Raw genomic sequence first — 22164 nt, forward strand, 5'->3', positions numbered from 1 at the left:
AACTGTATGGCTCTGAGATGAAACACAGAGTGGCTGGGGTTGGAAGGGACCTCTGGAGATCATCTAGCTCAAACCCCATTACCTTTCCAGGGACTGAGGTTGACTGGCTTGTAGCTCTCTGGATCCTCTTGCTCTTTTTGAAGTTTGAGTTCTCATGTACCTCTCCATGATTTTACAAATAACCCTTAGCATTTGAGGGCGCACCCCATCAAGGTCCATGAATTTGTGGGCGTTGTTTGCCTTGACACCCAAAATGCTAATCTGATACTGATTGTACACAATCTTTTCTCCAGACTTTTTTGCTTGCCTACAGAGTCAGAGATTCCAGAGGGCTGCCTGAGCAGTAAAGATTGAAGCAAAAAGAGATCTTCCAAAACTCCACCTTCTCTGGATCCTTTGTCACCATCAGCAGTGAGCCCGCATTTTCCCAACTCTTCCTGTTGCTACTGATATACTAGAGAGAGCCCCTATTGTTGTCCTGGATATTCCTTGCCAGATTTAATTCCAAATGGACCTTAGGCTTCCAGATCTCATTTCTGTATACTCTGAAAACATTCCTATATCCCTCCCAAGTGCCTGAGAACCTTGCCCCTTTTTTTCACAAGCTTCCATAAATTTCCTTGTTCTCTTCATGTTTTGCCAGAAGCTCCCTGCTCATCTGTGCAGGTGTTTTGCCCCTTTGCTTGATTTCTTACCTGTAAGGATTCTCTGATCTTGATCTTGCAGGAAGTGATGCCTATTCAGTTTTTTTCCTACAGAACTGTCAAATACTAATATATAAAAAGCAACTGAGTGCAATTGGCAAGGTGTAATTGGTCCTATATGTGGACAAATCAAAGGACTCTCACCTCTCTCTAAAATACACTGCCCTGTGGGAAAGGTGTGTGTGTATCTGCCTTACTGCTTGGCTAATCTCAGCTCTAATGTGTCAGTCTCATCCCATGCAGCTCTGTCAAACGTTAGCTTTCCACTTCACATCCTGCTGGATGCCTTTTTTTGGCTTCACTTCTGAACAAGCAAAAAATAGACATGACTGGACTAAATCCTGTTTGGACAAATCAAAAGGACTTATGTTGTTTGCCTGTTTGGATACTGCCAACTGAATGGCATCAATTTACACTTATCACCTTTCATTATGACCTTACTTTATGGAGGAAATCTAATAACTTCTCTAACATCTGTTACTACCGGTTATGCTTCAAAGCATGGGATCCAGAGCAAGAAAAGTAGAAGTGAAACATTCCAGCCCACATCAGTCCACTCCATAAGCAGGCATAAGGAGTTCAGCCAACTACAAATCAAGGCTATTGTGGAAAGTGTGGTCCTGTGTCCTCCATTTTCATATTCCTACAGTCCACACTGCCACTTTTCTGACCCTGACAGAAGATCCCTATGGGGAGTTCCCCACCAAAAAAAACATGATGTAGAAATCCAGGGAACAGTTCTAAGTAAGCACAGCTCCCTGAACCAGGAAGGAAAGGAGCACATACACTCAAATGCCAGGGAAATAGAGGGACAACCCAGACACAGGTAGTTTTCTGCTGAAGGGAGCAGTCCATTTGGTGACAGAGAAAAACAATGAAAGGAAAAGGAGAGCCCACATTATCAGCAAGTGGCTCCAGGATTGGTGTCATCAGCAGAATTTTGGGTTCTTTGATCATGTGGCAACTTTTACAGTACCTGGCCTGCTGGAACTGGATGGGCTCAATCTCTCTGTTAAGGGCAGAAGGATTTTAACTCAAACTGGCAGAACTTGTTGAGAGGGCTTTAAGGAGAAGGGGATGCAGTTGGGCTGTCTGAAAGCAGACCCAAGGGTGGGTAAGCCTGAGCTAGGGGTGAAATCAGCGGCCCAGCTGAGGCACATGTATACCAATACACACAGCATGGGTAATAAACAAAGAGCTGGAAGCCATGGTGCAACAGCAGAGCTATGATGTAGTCACTATCATGGAAACATGGTGGCACGACTCACATAGCTAGAGCACTGCACTGGATGGCTACAAGCTCTTCAGAAAAGATAGGAAAGGGAGAAGAGGTGGACGGGTAGCTCTTTATATTAGGGAGGCTTTTGATGCCATAGGTATTGAAACTAATGATGATGGAGTTGAATGCCTACGGGTATGAAAGGTCAACAAGGCTGACATCCTACTGGGAATTCATTACTGTCCACCCAATCAGGAAGAAGTAGACAACTTATTCTATAAGGAGCTGGAGAATGTTTCAGGAACACCAGCCCTTGTTCTTGTAGGAGACTTCAGCCTCCAGACATCTGCTGGGAGCTTAATACAGCAGAAAAAAGGCAGTCCAGAAAGTTTTTAGAGTATGTTGAGGATAACTTTTGTCGCAGCTGGTGAGTGAGCCCACCAGGGGAGAGACTATGTTAGACCTGTTGTTTGCAAATAGAGATGGGCTGGTGGGAGATGTGGTGGCTGGAGGCCGCTTGTGATCATGAAATTATAGAATTATAGAATTCTTGATATTTGGAGAAATCAGGAAGAACATCAATAAGACTTTTACATTGGATTTCCGGAGAGCAGACTTTGGCTTATTTAGGAGACTTATTCAGAAAGTTCCTTGGGAAGCAGCTCTTAAAGGAGTTCAGGAAAGATGGGTGTGCTTCAAAACAGAGATCTTGAGGTCACAGGAACAGACTCTCCCTGTGTGCCGAAAGATGTGTCAATGAGACAAACGTCCAGCCTGGATAGGCAACGAGGTTTTGAAGGAACTTATGAATAAAGTATCATCTTTGGAAGGAGAGTCAGATCTCTCAGGAAGTATTTAAGAGGGCAGCTAGGGCATGTAGGAAAAAAAAATTAGAGAGGTCAAAGCTCGTAACTTAATTTGGCAACTTTTGTAAAGGATAACGAAAAATGTTTTTACAAATGTATTAATGGAGGAAGGAAAGGTAAGACCAATCAATGTTCTCTATTGGATGAGGGAGAGAACTTAGTAAATGTAGACAAGGAGAAGGCAGAAGTGCTTAAAGCCTTCTTTGCCTCTTTAGTGGGAAGACGGCTTGTCCTCAGGATAACTGTCCTCCTTGACTGGCAGATGGTGTCAGGGAGCAGAATGGTTCCCCTGTTATCCAAGAGAAAGCAGTCAGAGAATTGCCGAGCTGATTGAATGTTCATGAATCTATGGGACCAGATGAGATCCATCCCAGGGCAATGAGGGAGCTGGCAGATGGGCTTGCAAAGCTGCTCTCCATCATTTACCAACACTCTTGGCTCACTGGAAGCTGGCCAATGTGATGCCCATTCACAAAAAGGGTAGGAAGGAGGATCCTCGTAATTATAGGCCAGTTAGCCTGACCTCAGTACCTGGGAAAGCAATGGAACAGTTTATACTGAGCATCATCAGGCAGCACTTACAGGCTGGCCAGGGTATCAGACCCAGCCACCTTGGGTTTAGGAGGCGTGGGTCGTGTTTGACCAACCTGGTCTCCTTTTATGACCAAATGACCCACTTGGTGGATGCAGGAAAGGCTGTGGATGTTGTGTACCTGGACTTCAGCAAGGCCTTTGACACTGTCTCCCACAGCATACTCCTGGAAAAGCTGGCAGCCCATGGCTTGGACAGAAGCACTCTGTGCTGGGTTAAGAACTGGCTGGATGGCCAGGCCCAGAGAGTGACAGTGAACGGTGCTGCATTCAGCTGGCGACTGCTCACCAGTGGCGCTCCCCAGGGGTCCGTGCTGGGGCCAGTGCTGTTCAATATTTGTACTGATGACATGGATGAGGGTATTTATAGGATACTGGTGAGAGCCAGGGAAAAAGCAGCTTGGATTTTCTCAGGCTGCTCAAAGGAAAACATAAGAGAAAGAATTACTGATAAAGATTAAGCACCTGCAGGGCATGTGAGAGATGTGACAAGGGGTGTTACCTTCCTTGCACCAATGAAAGCAAGTCTATCCTCAGTTCTGTGACCTAGTCTATAAAAGTGTGCTTGTTTCTTTAATAAAGGCTTTTGCTTCTTTTCTGCCTTGGAAGGAAGTCATGGTGCTATATTTTTTCACTGCATTATAGACCAATAGCAACAGGTATTGAGTCCTTCATTAGTAAATTTGCAGACAACAGTAAGTTGGGACCATGCGTTGATCTGTTGGAAGGCAGGAGGGCTCTGCAGAGAAACCTGGCATTGTTGGATGGATGGGTAGAGTCGAAAAGGATGAAGTTTAATAAGTCTAAGAGTCGAGTCCTGCATTTTGGCCGCAATAACCCTGTGCAGCGCTATAGGCTGGGGACACTGTAGCTGGACAGTGCCCAGGCAGAAAGGGACCTGAGGGTACTGGTACAGCTGAACAGGAGCCAGCAGTGTGCCCTGCTGGCCAAGAAGACCCATGGCATCCTGGCCTGTATGAGGAACAGGGTGGAGCATAGCAGGAGCAGGGAGGTCATTCTTGCCCTGTACACAGCACTGGTGAGGCCACACCTTGAGTGCTGTGTCCAGTTCTGGCCCCTCAGTTTAGGAAGGACATTGAGACACTTGAGTGTGTCCAGAGGAGGCAACGAGGCTGGTGAGGGGCTTGGAACACAAACCCTGTGAGGAATGGCTGAATGAGCTGGGGGTGTTTAGCCTGGAAAAAGGAGACTCAGGGGTGACCTTATCACTCTGTACAACTCCCTGAAAGGTGGTTGTAGTCAGATGGGGGTTGGTCTCTTTCACCAGGCAGCAACTGATAAACCAGAGGACGCAGTCTCAAGCTGCGCCAAGGGAAATACAGGTTGGATACTAGGAAAAAGTTTTTTATGGAAAGAGTGATAAAATACTGGAATTATCCCCCTGGGGAGGTGGTGGAGTCACCACCCCTGGATGTGTTTAAACAGAGATTGGATGTGACACTTGGTGCCATGATTTAGTTGAGGTGTTAGGGCATGGGCTGGACTCGATGATCGTGAAGGTCTCTTCCCACCTAGTGATTCTGTCATAGGGTTGGAGTGGGTTTGCATTTTTTTGGCAGCAAATACCTACTGGGGAGGGGCTGAGCCACAATACCAAAGATACTGTGTGTACACTGAAATCCCAAACAAAAACCAAAAACAGACTTAAACCTAATGCAGTGGTGCTGCTGTGTGCCTAAAACCAAAGTGAAAAACCAGGCAGGTGCTGCAAGTGCACCTCTGAAGGGAACCAGTGGAGAGCGCAGGCAGAGGTGCCTCCTCTCTGCCCAGGACTCCAGCTGAAGGCACCATGGCTGTGAGCAGTTTTCCAAGCACACACTGACCATCTACTGAACAGCTGCAGAGAGACAGCTTTGACTCCTGCCACATTTACAGATTTCCAGTCACTACATTTCAGTTTGGTTTTCCATTCAAGTGTACGCTGAAGGGGAAAAAACCAGACTTTCCACATCCCTTTAAATAGAAAATTATCTTGTATACTGACAATAGCAAGGAACACTCAGCCTTCATCCAGTGCAAAGAACAAAACCGCAAATACTACATAGTAACCACTGTTTTGCTCAAACCTATGACTTTCATCAGTTATTTCAAACAGCAGCACTGTGGAGAGATCCACACAAAGGAAATAACCAAATAACTGCATCTTTCCTTGCAAATAACCTCTGTTTTTAATCAATATCACTTTTAAACATTTATTCCCCTCCGAAAGAGCAGCAGCCAAAATCAGAAAGCAAATTTCCCTGGGCCACTTAACAAACTTTACTGTACATTGATGAATTTAAAAGATGTTATTTACAAAACTAGCATAGAACATTACCATTCAAATTGTTCAGGGTATAGTATGCAGATAGCCAAATCCAAGGCAGATTCTGATTTCTCTCTGACTGCTGTGATGTATCACTGAGTAGCATTTTCCACTACATGCTAGAAAAACAACACCTGATTGTAAAATATGACAGAACACAAAATTCAGGCTTCCCAAAAGGCATACCAAAAGTTCAGAGGAGTTCTGTTCACACTAAGTGAATGAGAAAAACATTCTTGAAAATCATGAACTGTCTTCCTGCAGCAACTGTTTTTGCTACCACTAATTCCACAGCATCAATTTTGAACAAACCAAGATGGACGCTTCCTGGCTCTTTCAATAATCCGCTTGCCTTCATCTTTTTCTGTGGGTTTTTCTCCTTCATAAAGAACAACAGTCTCTACAGTTGGAGTATTAAATGGTCCTCCTTCCTTCTTGTATATTTCCATCCGTATCAGTCGAGTCTCTTCTTTGACCTTTGCATAACAATAGCCACAAAGCACATGTTTCTGCTTCAAGTTTCCACATTCAGGACAAACATCTATGTTCCTCTGAAATGACAGCGGAAAACATGGAATTCTTTAATGTGAACAGCAATAAAAAAAGAAACAGGGAACAAATAAAAATATTAAATTAGAGAAACTAATCTACTGTTTCAAAATGTATTCTACACAACTTATCTGTAATGTGCTGCTGTGTCAAATGCTTGCTACTAAAAATAACCTATAAATTCAGCATCTAAGTCATTATGCCTAATTATGTTTGGAAATCGTATGGACTCATTTAGATGCAAAAAAAAATCTAGGCTTTTTCCACTTATGCTATCTATCCGTTCAGCCGAAGTTCACATTTTGTTGGCTTGCACCTCAAGTGTCACTGTTTATTTAACCTCAGACCACTGTCATACATGATGAAAGTACCTGTTACAAAGGATTTTTAAAGATTACAGTATCTTTTAAGCTTATTAATTTATAAACAAAGTCCAGAGAGCTTATGCAGTCAGTACCTCCCTCAGCAAGGACTCCCCAGAGCCAGGGCTCTGCTGCCCACCTTTATCTCAATGAGCTTGTTGGGATTCCTCCGCCGGCAGCGGTTCACCTCGATGGTGCGCCTCTGCTTGGGCGCCGCCATCCACAGCACGCTCTCCAGCGGGCTCGGCGCCTCGGCATCACTCCACCCGCGGGGAACAAGGGCCGGGCCTTGCACAGCTACTGCTGGTCCTGCAGGACAAAGGAAAAGAGGGCGGTGACTGTCCCACTCTCTGTACTGGTGCAGCCTTCCCTTGATTATGGCGTGCAGTTTGGGCACCACAACATAAGAAGCTCTTATACAGCATTCAAAGGAGGACCATGAGGAAGCAGAGGGGCAGGCACTCATCTTTTCTCTGTGGTGACAGGACTCGAGAGAATGGCATGACGGAATCAAGAGAGATAAAGGTCAGTCAAGAACAAAAAGTTCTTCCCCCAGAGGGTGGCTGGACATGGAACAGTGGAAGTGGTCACAGCTCCAAGCCTGACACAGGTCAGGAAGCGTCCGCACAACGCTCACGGTGTGACTCTTGGGACTTACTGACCTTTGTGTGCCCCTTCCAGCTCACCATGATCTGTGATTCGGCGAAAAAGAAATTCCTTACAGCCAAGCCCCATTTCCGTGCGGCCGAGGAAACACACGGATGCTGCTGTCACCCCGAACAAGGCCAGCGCGGCGCCCCCGCCCTCACGGACCCCAGAGCCCTCGCTCACTCCGCCCTTCTGAAGCAAAACGAGTGCCTCAGCCCTCTCACAGAATCACAGAATTGATGGCGCTGGAAGGCACCTCTGAGATCATCAAACCCTTCCTAAGGCAGATGACACAGGAACGCGTCCAGTTCCTTCAGCTGGGTGGAGAAGAGGCCGGGACCTACCCCAGGGCGGGCTCTGGCCCCCGAAGACACCCGGCCAGAGGCCGCGCTCCAGCCGCCCCCAGCAACGCTGCAGCAGAGCGCGAAGCCGCGGCAGCGGAGAGCGGACCAGCACCAGCACCGCCATAACCCCACAAGGCCCCGCCGAGCCCTCGGGGGAGGCGCCCCTGTTCCTGAGCCTTCTGGGAAACCGAGTGCCTCAGCCTGTCACGACATTGCAGGGAGACAGGACCAGGACTCCACGTCCCAGCACTACACTCGCCACCAGGAGGGCGGGGCGGCGGGAGGTGGAAGGAGGACTCGAACTCCCAGTATGCCTCACGGCGCGCCTCTCCGCCAACCATCTCCCGGCACTCTCAGGGACCGGCCACCACCCGCCAATCAGCGCGCTCGCTGTGCCTTCGCCCTGGCAGCGGGAGCGGCAGCCGCGCCTGCGCCGAGGAGCCGGCGCGGGGAGCGCAGGGCTTGTGCCAAAATGGCGGAGCGCGGCTACAGCTTCTCCCTGACCACCTTCAGGTGCCGGGGCAGGGGCGGCTGTGGGCTCGGGGGCAGAGACTGAGGGGCTGTCGGGCCAGCGGGAGAAGGGCGCGCAGCCTGAGCGGGGCTGCCTGCCGGCGGCGGCGAGGCGGGACCGAGGGGGCGCTTTGCAGAGTCATCGGGCCTGCGAGCGCTTGGGCGCAGCGGGGCTGGACGTGGATAGGAGCGGCGGGCGTGGGGAGAGTGGCGGGGGTCAGGCGGCCGAGGGGCCTCTCCAGAGGCTTCCTGAAGGGCGCGGGGAGCCCTTCGTCCCTGCAGGCCCTGCGTCTCACCTGGTGTCTGTCGCTGACCTCGGGCCCAGCGCGGGCGCCGCTTGTGCCTCCTCGTTGCTGAGAGACAGAGCTGCTGTAGGACGGCGTTCAGATCTGTCTCGACACTGATAATACCTTACAGCCAGTGCTTGGCCCAGCAAACTCGGGATCAGCACACGCACTATAGGCTGGGGGATACTAATGTGATTCTCAGCGAACTGGAAATGCGTGATGGCAGCTGAGCTGTGGTGTCCTGAGAGCTTGCTTCAGAACAAGCCTTGCAGATATGCGAATGAGTGAAGCAGATGAGTTTTAAAATAGTTTGTATTCCTTCCTGCTACACTTGGCAGTCGCTGCTCTCCTTGCACTTGGTGTCGTGCGCAGCCCGAATGAGGAATGATGGCAAGCACAGAGTGAATGTGCTATTGGAGCAGTGAATGTTGGGGTGTTGCTCCAATACCTAGACTGAAGATTAATTCAGAATAAAGGAAATTACCTTCCATTCATTTTTGAAACTATTAAGGTATTCAGACCTATGTTGCATATAGAAAAATGAACAACTGGACACAAGAACCTTTATGCTGCTCGTGGTGAAGTGTCTCCTTAATCTCATCCGAGAGTCACACTATGTAATTGCAAAAGGAATTGCTAAAAGCTTGTTCAGTTGAGCAAACGAAGCAGTTTGCCACCTCAAATGATGAAAAGAATGTTCTTGATGGATGGAAGCAGCCCATCATGCTTGCTCTGCTCAAGATTGAATTCTTTATTAGTTTTCAGAAATTATTTCCTAAGGGAGTTACAAACTTCTTGTATTTTACAGAAGCACTACGTGCTTGGAATGATTGTTCTGATTTGTTACGCTTTGTAGTGGAAAAGCCAGAATTACTACTTTGTCACCCTTATTCTGTATTTCCTCAGTGTATAAATGACTACACCGATTGATTATTGCTTGCTTTGTTTTCTTCATCTAAGCACTGAGTTACATAATATCCAATTTTAATTCTGCAGCTAGTAAAGCAGCAGTGTCTGAAATACAGCCTAGAGAATAGATACACTTGCAAAATCACTGGTCCAGTGCGTGGCTGTCTCTGGTGTCCTTTTTCCTGGGGATGGAGAATTGACCCCTCCAGCCCTGTCCTTGTGAATATGTTACTTTGTAATTTACTTTGCTTGACACCTGCAGCTCTTTTCCATAATTCTGTATCTGTTGCCAGAATAACAGGGATTGTTAAAACAAAATGCAGGAACACCTGGGAATGGAATAGGTATTCAATCAAAAAGCATAGCTGCATTTTGCTGGCTCCTTTCAGCAGTGAACGTCAGTGTCTTGAAAGCTTTTGGAAACAACACAAAAAATTTGGAAATTACAATGTAATTTCTGTAGGAAGTCATGACATGCCCTGAAGATTTTTCCTACTGAGTGGAAAACTTCATTTTGCATCTTCTTTTTTAGTCCTTCTGGAAAGCTTGTTCAGATTGAATATGCTTTGGCTGCAGTAGCTGCTGGAGCTCCATCAGTTGGAATTAAAGGTATGTCCTGAAAATACTTTACTGACAGATTTGGGATTTTGACTATTTTTCGAGAGAACTAAACCAGTTTGGATCATGTACTGGGTCCTTTGTACTGGATCCTTCTTTTCTATTACACATTTTGTTACTCTTTCAGTGGATTTTTCACATGTTTTAATAGGTTTAATGTTTACTGGGGTTCTTTTTTGGGTGATTTTGAAGACATTTCAGCTGGTAGATGTTTAGTTTTGGGGGTTTTTTGTGTTCCTTTCCATATATATAGAAATAACACATAAAAAAGTTACTTAGATTGCTCAATTATTAATGTTACACAAAATCTTTAGAATGGGATTATGGGAGTAGTATGGTTATATAAATAAAGAAACAATGTGTTGGGTGTATTCATCAAAGTATCCCTCTTTAACTTAATTGTAAGTTTGAACAGCTTTTAAAAAGAGAGGATGAAATTTACAGTTTAATAAGATCATTCTGTGTTTGCTAATTTTAGTTTAATTTTTAAAGAAATTTTTTGTTCTTTTCCAGCTGCAAATGGGGTGGTGTTGGCAACTGAGAAGAAGCAGAAATCCATTCTGTATGATGAAAGGAGCGTCCACAAAGTAGAACCAATTACCAAACATATAGGCCTAGTGTACAGTGGTATGGGTCCAGATTACAGGTATTAAAGCATTTTGTTTGATCACCATTTAGATGCATATTCATACAGGAAGTTTAAGTAAAAGGTAGCAATTAGCTGTTTCTTTCTAAGTGTACATCATAAACTATATTGCACTGTAAATGACATTCACTTGAAATTTTTCTTAATATCTTCATTAACTTGTCAAATAACCTTGTATCCAAAAAAGCGGTGTAATTCAGCCTTACTTTTAATATTTCAGCAATTACTTGGTTGCTAAAGATAGCTCAGCATGATCTTATGTTTTTACACTGATGTTATGCCAGATGTACAACTGCTGAATAGATATTTATTACTGTGATTTTTCAATTCTAGTTGGAATTTTTTTGACATAGTACTTTTGTTGTTGTTTTCAGAGTACTTGTGCACAGAGCTCGGAAGCTGGCCCAGCAGTATTACTTGGTTTATCATGAGCCCATTCCAACAGCTCAGCTAGTACAGAGAATTGCTTCTGTGATGCAGGAGTACACACAGTCTGGGTAAGTGCTGGAATTGAAGAATATCTTAGAAAGATTGTGTTGTTTAAATGCAATGAGTAACAGCTGCCCAGTGATTGGAATTTTTGTGGAAAAGTGTGCCAAGGGGAGGAGCACTGACTGAGAATGGATCTCCACATCTTGCACACAAACATGTCAGCCAAGACAGGACACTTTCCGTTTTGTTCTGTTGGTCGACTTGTCCTTATTACAGCTCTGGTCTGGGGAGAAGACCAGCACACCCAAAATAATTAGTCACCTTTGACATTCACTGGATAATTTATTATGATTTGTTTTCCTGTAGTGGTGTTCGTCCCTTTGGTGTATCACTGCTAATATGTGGCTGGAATGAAGGGCGGCCGTATTTATTCCAGTCAGATCCATCTGTAAGTATCTTACACTTGTAAGTTCTGCTGCTTTACTAAAACATATGAAGCTTTGCATGTGCTCATGAAATACTTTCTGAGGTGAGAATAATAATACAGAGCTAGAATGAAACATAACTTCAGAAGTCAAAATGGGTCATTGCAGTAGGTTCTTGGAACAAGCCTGCATCATTCTGTGCTTACGTGTTCTTGTACTGCTTGAGGGATGGCAGCTGTTTCTGAGGGAGATCATCCATTTTCATACCTTCCCTCATAGTTGATAGTGCCAGCAAAAATGGTGTTCTGCAACAGATACTAGGAAAAAAGAAATTGACGGTTTATACTGCTCCAAACTGGATGGAAGTTAAGCCAAAACCTGTTGTATTGTAAATGTAAAGCACATGCTTTGGTATTTAATGACAGTGGTTAATTTAAATGAGTTTATTTGCTGGGTTTGCATTGCACTTAATAAAAACTGTTCTTTGATGCATGTGAGAGGTGCAGTGCTTCATACAAAAAAATGAGGTCATTGTAGTGATCACTGATGCTCCAGTGTAACAAGCAAAATGCAGATGCCTTGTTTCAGACAGTTTGATTGAGGCTGATGGTCTTCATGCCAGGGGAATGAATACAGTCTTGGTAGTAATGAGCATAAGTCAGATGGTTGATTTGCAACAAGTTTATCTTCAAAAGAATGTGTGGGGTGAGCCTCAGCAAGGATTTGAGTGTACACTTTCTCAAAGGCCAACATACTTATTTCCATTTAAGGAATCCCAGATCCATGCTAATGACATCCTGAATGTGTCTTTCAAAGTAGCAGGAGGATGAATACACATTTTGTACAGTTTCACAGAATATGTTCCCATATAAAATTTGTCTCATTATGATCCAGAATTGTCTCCTGTGGTCTCAGAACACTCAGTATTTTCAGAATTGCTTCTGTACTTTTTTACCAAGTTATTGAATACATAGTGTTTCACTAAATTACACAAAGCAATTCAATCAATGGATTATTGCTTTTACAGGGAGCTTATTTTGCCTGGAAAGCAACAGCAATGGGAAAAAATTACGTCAATGGGAAAACATTTCTTGAGAAAAGGTAATGTATTTGATATTCTTTGAAAGGATACTGTGTTTTGTTCAGGTTCCATATAAAATAGCCAGATCTAAAAAAATACATACTTTTTAAATTGTAAGGACAAAGTTTTAAAATACTTAAGGTGTGATGCTTCCAGTGTACTTGTTCATGTGTGCACAGGACATATGATTTATTTAAATTCCAACTTTTGTGTTTATGTAGAATTACTTGAGTGCAATAAACATTTTATTCAGTGTATTTGCAGCAATATTATATACAGTGTCAGTAGAAAAACTAGGGATATTTTTTAAACAGTATCTTTTGCTGTTAATGTCACTATGTTTACAATTAATCTTTGTATGAGAAACAGAAAAATTTTAGTAGTTTGGGGGATTTTAGAGACTCCAGGGTTATTAAAATTTGTAAAGGTTTTTGTCCTATTCTGAAATAAATGAATGTCTGTTCACAGATACAATGAAGATTTGGAGCTTGAAGATGCCATTCATACAGCTATCTTAACACTAAAGGTTAGCAAAGTATTTAAGAAGGAAGTTTCTTATGTCTTCACTGATAGATTTACTGAACTGTCATTTGTTTGGGTTTTTTTTAATAGGAGAGCTTTGAAGGACAAATGACAGAAGACAACATTGAAGTTGGCATCTGTAATGAAGCTGGTTTTAGGAGGCTCACTCCAACTGAGGTTAAGGACTACTTGGCTGCAATAGCCTAGTAGAAACTGAGCTAGACTGTGTGTTTCACACAAAGGTCTTTTTAATTTTGGCTACTTAAATGTTTTTCTTTGCAGTTTTTGCATACTTATTTCTACATGGTTTGTCTGAGAGATTTTTTAAACATCATGGGTGCAAATACAACGGTCCTTGATAATTGTAATACATGGAATCTTGTTAAAGATAATTCTTTCCCTTGATACACAAAATACTGTACAAAATGTAAAGTTATAGTGACAGCTTGAAAAAGGCTAAAGAATAAAATCAAAGGCCATTGTTTTGGGGGAAGGTGTCTGTGTGTCTTTTTAATCCCAGCTTGTTTATCTACATAAAGCTTAGGTTTCAGTATCCTTATTTTTGAGGAGACAGTTTTTCACATACAGCGAACTTACGTTCAGCCTTCTTTTAAAAAATTTAAATGTTGAGTGACAGGATAATTTTTTAACTTTGTTGAAATGTTAATTAACCTCCAGAAATAGTTTTATGTGTTGCAAAAGATCATGTACTTTCACAAATGGGCAGGAAAGTCTTCCATTTCCATTTCAGGTGTGTACTGTGATCTAATAGAGCCTCTTCTTTTGACCATCCTAGCTTTTGTGTCACAAGAACTTGTTTTACTTGAGTTATTTCTTGGCCCTAGAAATTGCACCTTTTCAATCTCAAAATACTGCTAGGAAAAGTAGAAGTATTAACTCTTCCTGAAAACTAAATGCATTTATCCCCATCAATAAAAATCAATGGGATTTACAAAACAGAATGAGAGTATGAAATGTAATTTCTGTATCCCTTGAATTGTGCTAAAGCATTTTCCAACTTGCAAGATCATTTTAAAGATGTAATGAAAGGAGCATTTCATTTGTGCACCATAAATTTTACAGATATCATTGTGTGGATGTGTCAATACATTTGTTACATGTGTCGAGTTGTTCAAGTCAAGAAAACCTACATTTACTACAAAAGAAACAGGATAAATATACATTTGCCATTTATGTCACTGCTTTCAGATTTTATATATTTTAAAGCAATCTGATTGTTAAAATGTTGATAATGAACTGGGACCATAGCTGGGTCAGTCTGCTTGTACGTAAGGCTGACGTTGTAGGGGAGCAGCCTGGCAGGTCCCACTTCAGCCAGCCATAATTAATGGAGAAAATACAGATTATGAGTAGAAAGTAGTATATAAGTTGATTGACCTGTCTTCTGATGGTTTATGTTATCATCAGATGAAGAAGAATTTCTGAAGCATGCCATAAGTGAAGTTTTATTTCCTAATGTCAGAAATAAAAGCTCTGTCCAAATGGTTCATTAAGATTACTTTTTGAATATTTTACTCTGAGAACCAGGCCGTACTCTGATTCTTATTCTAGAGAAAATAAAACAACTCAAATCTGAAACTGAAAGCCTTATATTTCTGCAACTTTGATTTAGAATTATTTATGCACACTTAGTTTTTTAATGCTGTATAAATATTCAAGAGTTTTCCACATGCAAAAATGTGTGTAGGTACTTCAGAAATTGACTGCAGTGGTTTATTTGTCTCTGCTAATAGAAACAGTTGATGAGCATAGAACACCCTATGAAGGGTAGTTTAAACCAAAGCAAGTTTCAAACCATGGTAAACTACTCCTTGTTTTGTGTTAAAGGATGGGAGTAGGTTCTGTAGTCTACTGCCAATGATTTTCACTGTGATGAGCCAAGCTGGTGACTGCTGTCACACTGCTAAGAACTGAGTCCCAAAGCTCCCTGGTAATACTTAAACCCTGCAGTGATCAGAGATCATGGCACTTGGTGTAATTTGGAAGCAATATGCATAATATTTTGAACTCAGGCTTTATTTAGAGTATTAGATAATCTTCTTACTGGTAGTCGGACCTTGATACTATGCTGCTCTGATGGGGAAGGCGGTGTGGTTTTTATCTTTTTTTAACTGCATATCTAGAATAGTAGCTAAATTTTATCTACTATTTAAAGGGAAATCTTTAAACTGCAGAGAACTAAGTAATGTATTTTTTAAATTCTTAAATTCATATATTTTTAAAATCTTTAAAATTTAAGGAGTTAAGTATTTTTAACTTGAAGATGTATTTCTTAAATCACTTCAGGAGTGAGTGATACTAGTGCAGTGGATTACCAAGTTTTATGGTGGTTGTAATTTTCAAGAAGCTTTAGGTGCACGAGATTAGCTTTTTATATATATATATTTGTAGAAACTGCATGAAGGGGTCAAGGTGCAATAAGACAGACAAACACTGTTTCTTTGTGAGCAATGACAAATTGCAGGCTTGATTATTTCACCGCACTATGAATTATAACTTTGTGTCATTTAACTTGTTCTTATTAATGCAGTCATCTGAAAGAAGAAAAAGAAGACACTCGTTACTTGAAGCATGTAATGTTGATTTGCTTATCCTGGAAGAAGATCTGCTCCAGGGTTCTCAGGATATGTGACAGCTGTGAGGATTGGGCTTTATTTAACAAGTGGGATCAGGATCTGAGAACAGTAAATTGATTTAATGAAATTATTACTTTAAGTCACACAATCATCAGGTTGATATCTGGTCCAGCCTCCCTGGTCAAGCAGGATCATCTTAGAGCAGAGGGCACAGGGTTGTGTCTAGATGGTTCTTGAATAGCTCCAGTGAGGGAGACTCCATAACCTCTCCAGGCAGCCTGTTCTAGTGTGCCATCACCTACAGGAAAGGACATACAAGTGCAGTAAGCCTCTTTGACTTTCTGTCGCTTTCCAGATCCTGTGAAATCATTCAGACAAGTAGAGATCATCTCTCCCTGCAAGAAGTGGCAAGTCTCTCCCACGCTGGAAGGGAATGTTGCTGCAGGTAGAGTGGGACCATGGCTGTGTCTGCTGCATGGAGGCAGGCTGCAGCTTGGGGCAAATATTGGGGACATTTGCTCACACATTCACAGAACGGTTTAGTACAGCACATTTTTGTTGTCCAAATGTAATGGACCCAGTGTGCACAGGGTCCAACATGCATGGAGCTGTTGCTTCTCCAGTGAAGTTAAAAGTACAAGGCTAACTTGTCTCTGGCCTGTCGGTTCCCATTACTCTGTGCTATTTCAGCCTTGCTTTGAATATAGTGTGCTGTTTTAGGCACCACACTGTAACAAAGATAGCTATAGAGGGCTTCCAAAGGGGAGCAACAAAGATAGCGAAGGGCTTGAGGGGAAGCCCTGAAAGGAGTGTCTGAGGTCACTTGGTCTGTTCAGCCTGGAGACTGGGGACACCTCATGGCGGTGACAGCTTCCTCATGAGGGGCAGAGGAGGGGCAGGCACTCATCTCTGTGGTGACCAACGCACAGGACGAGCTGTGACAGCCTGGAGCTGTGTTAGGGGAGGTTTAGGTTGGTATCAAAAAGAAATTAATCGCACACGGTGGTTGGGCCCTGGCACAGGCTCCCCAGCACCAAGCCTGACACAGTTCAAGTGTTTTTTTAGTCAATATTCTCAGGCACACGATGTGACTCTTGGGGCTGTCCTGGGGAGGGCCGCAGTTGCACGCAACGATCCTTGTGAGCTCATTCCAAATCAGAATATTGAGACTGCGTCTGACCTGTGTAAAGCATTTCGCCCTGGTAGGGTTTTTGCGATAACCCGCGGGCAGGCCGGGGATCGGAGCCAGGCCGGGCGGGCTGGGGCCGGCGGAGCGAGGCGGGTGGTGCGCTGTCCCCGCCCGGCGGCCCCGGGGGAGGTGCCGCGCTGGGCCGAGCGCGACACGCCACGCCAGCCCGGGGCGAGGGCTGTGGCCGCCGGGCTGTGAGTACGGACTGCGGGGGCCGGCGAGAGGGGCAGGGAGCGGGCCCGGGAGCCCCCGGAGAGGCGAGGCGGGCCGAGCTTATCCCTCCCGGCAGTGGCTGGGGGACAGGGGGAACAGGAGGGACAAGGGCCGGCGTCCCGCTCCGTCCGCCCCGCCGGGGCCGGCGTGTGGGCCGAGGGCGAGGCCGGGGCCAGCCGAGGGGCCGAGCCGGGCCGGGGCGAGCGCTGAGGGCGCCGTGCCCTCAGCCGAGATGGCGGCGCGGCCTCCCTGGCGCGGCGCACACGTGATGGCGGAGCGGCGGGGAGAGGAGGGGGCCGGGCCGCGGGCGGGGGGAGACGGGAGGGGAGGGGAGGGGAGGCCGGACCCCGGGCGGGAGGGGCGGATCGGGCCCTGGGGCGAGGGCAAGGGACTCTGTGTAACTCTGCAGCGCCACCGCGCAGTTTGTGCAGAAAAAGCAGTTGCGTCTGTGGTCTTATTGTCACTGCAGCCCTTGATTTACTCTATGTGTGTAGGAGTTGTAGCTGCTATGGGGAGAAGTGCCCAGTTACTAGTCGTGAGGTTTTACTCACATGCAAGGATAAGCTTGTGGTAGTGGCAAAGACTTCGAGGGGGAAAAGCTGATTTTTCTGGCCTCCTGTGGCCCTGAAGAGAGTTAATAAGTTGTATTGGAAGGCATCAGGATTCTTGGCTGTGAAGAGGCCGGAGGAGATGTTGCTGATGCTGGATGTAGACCAGGCCAGTAGCAGTTAATGCAGGACCAGGCCATGTCTTGTTGCTGCTTTTCAGTTGAAATTTCATTTATCTTGTCCTTTAATACCAGTTTACTTTAACATGCGTGTTACTTAAGAATTATAGGAAGAAGTACAGTGTTTATACTTGTAGGCAGGAGTCAAAATTGATTAATTTCATTATTAATAGGGGTTATTGTCTTAAATATGCTATTGTTTGGTGTAATAGGAATCCTACATTTTCAAAGACAGCACATAATCAGTAAAGGAATTCCTATCATACTTTCGCCAAGGAAGGCCTACTAAAGTAATACAGATCGAAAGAATAGATTTATCAGAAGCAACTCAATAAATCTCTTAGTAGAATTAGAAAACATATCTCTCTGCTCTGGGCTGGAACACTTTTTACTGTGATGCCTTTTACTAGACCAGGTTGCTCCAAGCCCCATCCAACCTGACTGTGACCTTGACCACTTCAGGGATGAGGCATCCACAACCTCTCTGGGCAACCTGTCCCAGTGCTTCACCACCCTCTGAGGGGTTCATGCACTGAGTTGAACAGTGCAGGCTGAAAGCTGAGTATGTGTAAGCATGGTGAGTAGCTTTTAATTTTAGTGGTGTGATGATAGGGAGAGGCAAGATTTGCATATGGCATTAACATTAACATAAGAATGCTTATAGCATTCTAATGTTGGTCTAGATGGCAGCCTTTGCAAATGATCTGTGTGAGTTAACATCCCTCTGACTGGCTGACTGAAGGTCTCACATGGCAGGTGGAGGGAAATCACAAGCTTGCAAGCTCTGTGTGTAGACTTAAATGCTGCCTAGCTGAGAACTGGGGTCTTCTGAGGCTGCAGGTTGGATTTCTAAAGGTGAAGGAAAGGGATTGAATTCATCACCAGGACTTTGTGTTGAGGTTCCAGTTGCTTGTGCTTTGCAGTAGCTGTTGCACTAAAATCTACTGCAAAGCTGGAGTGCATACTGTTAGAACTCTTTTGACTGTCTTTATTCTTGGCCATACATTAACAATCTTCTCCTTTGTTCTCACTTGACAGGAATAATGTTTCCAACATGTCTGTGCAGTCGCTGCTTTGTGAAAGAATTGCTGTTGCCAAAGACTTGATTAAGAGAGCAGAAGCTCTTTCCAAGTCCCAGAAGAGGAGAATAGAAGGTGGGGCAAAGCTATGTGGGAAACTGAAGGCTGAGCTGAATTTCTTACACAAGGTAGAGGCAGGGAAAGTGGCCATTAAAGAATCCCATCTGCAGAGTACAAACCTTACTCACCTACAAGCCATTATTCAGTCAGCAGAGAACCTGGAGGATGTTGTCAGCGTGCTCCATGTCTTTGCTTACGAGGACAGGTTTGGAGACAAGCAGACGCTGGTGGTGGATGTCGTGGCAAACGGGGGTCACACCTGGGTGAAGGCCATTGGTCGTAAAGCTGAGGCCCTGCATAACATCTGGCTGGGAAGAGGCCAGTATGGTGACAAAAGTGTCATTGAGCAGGCAGAGGACTTCCTGCAAGCGAGCCGGCAGCAGCCAGTGGAGTACAGCAATCCCCACATCATCTTTGCATTCTACAACAGCGTGTCCAGTCCTATGGCAGAGAGGCTCAAGGAGATGGGAATATCTGTGAGAGGAGATGTTGTGGCTGTGAACTCACTGGTAGAACCATCTGCTGAAAACGAGCATCTTAACTCCAGTGAATCAGATGAAGAAGGCCCTGAGCTCCTGCAGGTGACGAGAGTAGACCGGGACAATTTAGTGGCCAGCATTGCTTTCCCTACCCAGATCAAAGTAAACGTCTGCAACAGAGTTAATTTGGACATCACTACCTTAATAACCTATGTCTCTGCACTGAGCTATGGTGGCTGCTACTTTGTCTTCAAAGAAAAAGTGCTGACAGAGCAAGCAGCCCAAGAAAGAAGGGAGAGAGTCCTGCCTCAGCTGAAGGAGTTCATGGAGGGAAAAGAGCTCTTTGCCTGTGAATCTGCTGTCAGAGATTTTCAGTCCATCTTGGAAACACTGGGAGGACCTGGAGAGAAAGAGCGAGCTGCATTGCTTGTTAAAAGAATTAACGTGGTGCCAGATCAGCCCTCTGACCGTGCCTTAGGACTAGTGGCTAGTTCAAAAATCAACAGCCGCTCTCTAGCCATTTTTGGGACAGGAGACACTTTAAAAGCCATCACCATGACTGCAAATAGTGGGTTTGTGAGGGCAGCTGCAAACCAAGGTGTCAGGTTCAGTGTTTTTGTCCATCAGCCACGAGCATTGACAGAAAGCAAAGAATCTTTTGCCACACCTCTACCAAAGCGCTGCCCATCTGATAATGGAGTATAAGTCATTAAATGAGTTAGTAATGGAAATACTGCAGGTACTGCACTGGAGGCATTTGGAGTAACAGAAGCACCATAGCAATGCACTTCTGGGTGTGTATCAATGATGACAGCAACTAGCAGTGGAAGAGCTCCTCAAGGGATTTGTAATATTTTTACTCCTTCCTGGAGGTTATTTTTTTGTCCAACTGGCCATTAATTTATTCACTGAAGTAATAAGAATTCAATGAAAATTGTTAACTGGCTTACAATGTATTGATTGTATCCATCCCCATTAAAAACTTCAGTTAAAGCACAGTTACTGAGGTGCCTTTGTTATTTTTGTCCTCTTCAGAAAGGTAAAATTCATCATCTTAGATGAACTTTGGGCTTTGCTTCATGGAACTTAAATCTTTCTTTCCTCTATTCTGTTCAATGTTTTTTTTGGTTGATTCACAGGGACCTCGTGCAGAGACCTGTGCCTTTTTGGGAGTGTGATGTTTTGTGAAGATGTGACTAGTAGCCATGAATAGAAAGCAACTTAAGCCTTGATATACAATAGGTATTTGTATACCATGGTCACACTGAATTGGGCAGAAGCTTTAAAATTCCAGGAAAAATGAGTTGAAATTGGAGTTTATTTTGCATTAATACGTTGTGATTCTTGGGCTAAACTGGACAGCCAGTGGTAGCAGACCAAGGAGTCACGTCTACTTCACTATTCTCTTTGCCTTTGTCCAAATGCAGAGTCTTGCTGGTTGTAACGTCCAACTCAAAGCTTCAGATAACAGAATCCTAAACTGAGCTAGCACCCAGGTAGTTTTTGATATTAGCATGCTCTTTGCTGAGTACTCATGGTGAACTTGAATCTGGCTTTGTTGCGTGTGGATTACCTTAAACAAAGCCTCAGTGGGGTCCTTCAGTGTTGGAGTGATGGAGGAGATTTGCAGAGTATGTTCTTAAATCCTAGTTTGCTCTGTTGTAAAGAGAAGCCTTTTTACTTGTGGTGTAATTGCTCTTTATATTCAAAGTGTAGAAGAAACAACTATTTTTGCTGTATTTTTTTCTTTTACTTTGCCTGGGAGAAATTTGCTGTTGTAGGAGTCTTTATCATGGCTTTTTTTCTGAATGCTGTAATAACACCACTTGCTGTTTGGTATTAATTTTCACCAGTTTTCTAGTGGAAAATTTTGAGATGTCAGAGTTGAGAGAAGCTCTGAGCCCCAAGCAGTACATTTTTATCAGGTCAGTGAAAGAGATACCCACTGAATATTTTATAGGGTGTTGTTTAACACAGTTGCATTATTATACAGCTTAATAGTTCAGGCAAAGAACATTTTCATGCCTCTCCACTCTAAATTATTTTTACAGTACGATGTATCTGCTGTGCTGCCCTTAGCCTTAGGTTCAAACAATTTTTTTCTGGTCCCCAGCAGTGACACAGACATACTGGAATGCCAGCAAGACCACTCTGCATGCCTTGTTCAGCTGAGTAAGATGAACTCTCAAGTGGCAGAAGTGCACTTCTTGGTGGTGGGATTCTTGGTCTGTTCTTATAGTGCCTGTGGAGTAAAATGTTAGGAGTTGTCACCAGTAACCACATGCTGCATAGCTTTATCTGAAGCTTTTAGCAACGTGGAGAGCAGTCTGCTCTCTATGCTCCCCAATTTCTGTGGGTCCCTGAAGTAGTTCCTGAAGTTCAAGGTGTGTGGAGATGGATTTTGGGTTTTGCTGCTTCAGCATGCAGTGTAGTATCTGCAACTTTCTCAGTTCCATCTTGGTGAGTTCTAACAAAACATCTAGCTTGTTTCTACAGTCTAACACAGTATAATGAAACCTCATGGCAGGATTCATCTCCCACTGTATCCACTAATTTTCTTGGAAGTTCTTCTGAAGGAAAAGGAGAACAAGCACAATGAAACAATAATATGTTGGCTGTGCTGCAGAAATACAAGTCTGCCTTAGTAGCTAACAGCACAAGCTTAACTGTGTGGGAGCTTAGAGTGGTAGTAATCTATCATGGTGTGATGGATTTACCAGACACAGAGATGTCTGTGAAATGTTATAAACAGCTGGAAGGAAAGTACTTTTCATTTCTGCC

The 22164-nt window shown here is 44.2% G+C and overlaps 3 protein-coding genes across 6 annotated transcripts; 2 read left to right on the top strand and 1 right to left on the bottom strand.

Annotated features, from left to right (window-relative positions):
- Positions 1 to 5636: 5636 nt before the first annotated feature.
- MRPL32 (mitochondrial ribosomal protein L32) lies at positions 5637 to 7833 on the bottom strand. The gene is made up of 3 exons (XM_079302204.1): positions 7610 to 7833; positions 6757 to 6926; positions 5637 to 6257 (listed from the first exon to the last, which is right to left on the bottom strand). Exons 1-3 carry the CDS (start codon positions 7731 to 7733, stop codon positions 6003 to 6005), a joined length of 549 nt encoding a protein of 182 aa, XP_079158330.1. The 5' UTR covers positions 7734 to 7833; the 3' UTR covers positions 5637 to 6002.
- A 124-nt stretch (positions 7834 to 7957) lies between these two features.
- Positions 7958 to 13532, top strand: PSMA2 (proteasome 20S subunit alpha 2). The gene is made up of 8 exons (XM_079299724.1): positions 7958 to 8122; positions 9848 to 9924; positions 10447 to 10579; positions 10954 to 11076; positions 11378 to 11459; positions 12464 to 12537; positions 12986 to 13043; positions 13130 to 13532. Exons 1-8 carry the CDS (start codon positions 8082 to 8084, stop codon positions 13244 to 13246), a joined length of 705 nt encoding a protein of 234 aa, XP_079155850.1. The 5' UTR covers positions 7958 to 8081; the 3' UTR covers positions 13247 to 13532.
- A 3301-nt stretch (positions 13533 to 16833) lies between these two features.
- LOC306800440 (UPF0415 protein C7orf25 homolog) lies at positions 16834 to 20379 on the top strand. 4 transcript variants are annotated; one of them, XM_079302542.1, is made up of 2 exons: positions 16834 to 17019; positions 18804 to 20379. In XM_079302542.1, exon 2 carries the CDS (start codon positions 18820 to 18822, stop codon positions 20086 to 20088), a length of 1269 nt encoding a protein of 422 aa, XP_079158668.1. In that variant the 5' UTR covers positions 16834 to 17019; positions 18804 to 18819; the 3' UTR covers positions 20089 to 20379. The 4 variants fall into 4 exon arrangements, with proteins under 4 accessions (XP_079158668.1, XP_079158669.1, XP_079158666.1 ...); XM_079302543.1 differs by having other exon boundaries at positions 16865 to 17023; XM_079302540.1 differs by lacking the exon at positions 16834 to 17019 and adding an exon at positions 18222 to 18342.
- The last annotated feature ends 1785 nt before the right edge of the window (positions 20380 to 22164 follow it).

The sequence above is a fragment of the Erithacus rubecula genome (assembly GCF_903797595.1).
Source record: "Erithacus rubecula genome assembly, chromosome: 3".
NCBI classification, from domain to species: domain Eukaryota; kingdom Metazoa; phylum Chordata; class Aves; order Passeriformes; family Muscicapidae; genus Erithacus; species Erithacus rubecula.

Bases quoted from the DNA above. Each gene is read 5' to 3' on its own strand.
- PSMA2 (XM_079299724.1), top strand. From the start codon at position 8,082: ATGGCGGAGCGCGGCTACAGCTTCTCCCTGACCACCTTCAG. The intron at 8,123-9,847 runs GTGCCGGGGCAG...CTTCTTTTTTAG, and splicing joins TTCTCCCTGACCACCTTCAG to TCCTTCTGGAAAGCTTGTTC. The intron at 13,044-13,129 runs GTTAGCAAAGTA...TTTTTTTAATAG, and splicing joins CAGCTATCTTAACACTAAAG to GAGAGCTTTGAAGGACAAAT.
- MRPL32 (XM_079302204.1), bottom strand. From the start codon at position 7,733: ATGGCGGTGCTGGTGCTGGTCCGCTCTCCGCTGCCGCGGCTTCGCGCT. The intron at 6,927-7,609 runs GTAGGTCCCGGC...TTTGTCCTGCAG, and splicing joins GGGCCAGAGCCCGCCCTGGG to GACCAGCAGTAGCTGTGCAA. The intron at 6,258-6,756 runs GTGGGCAGCAGA...CTGTCATTTCAG, and splicing joins ACAAGCTCATTGAGATAAAG to AGGAACATAGATGTTTGTCC.
- LOC306800440 (XM_079302542.1), top strand. From the start codon at position 18,820: ATGTCTGTGCAGTCGCTGCTTTGTGAAAGAATTGCTGTTGCCAAAGAC.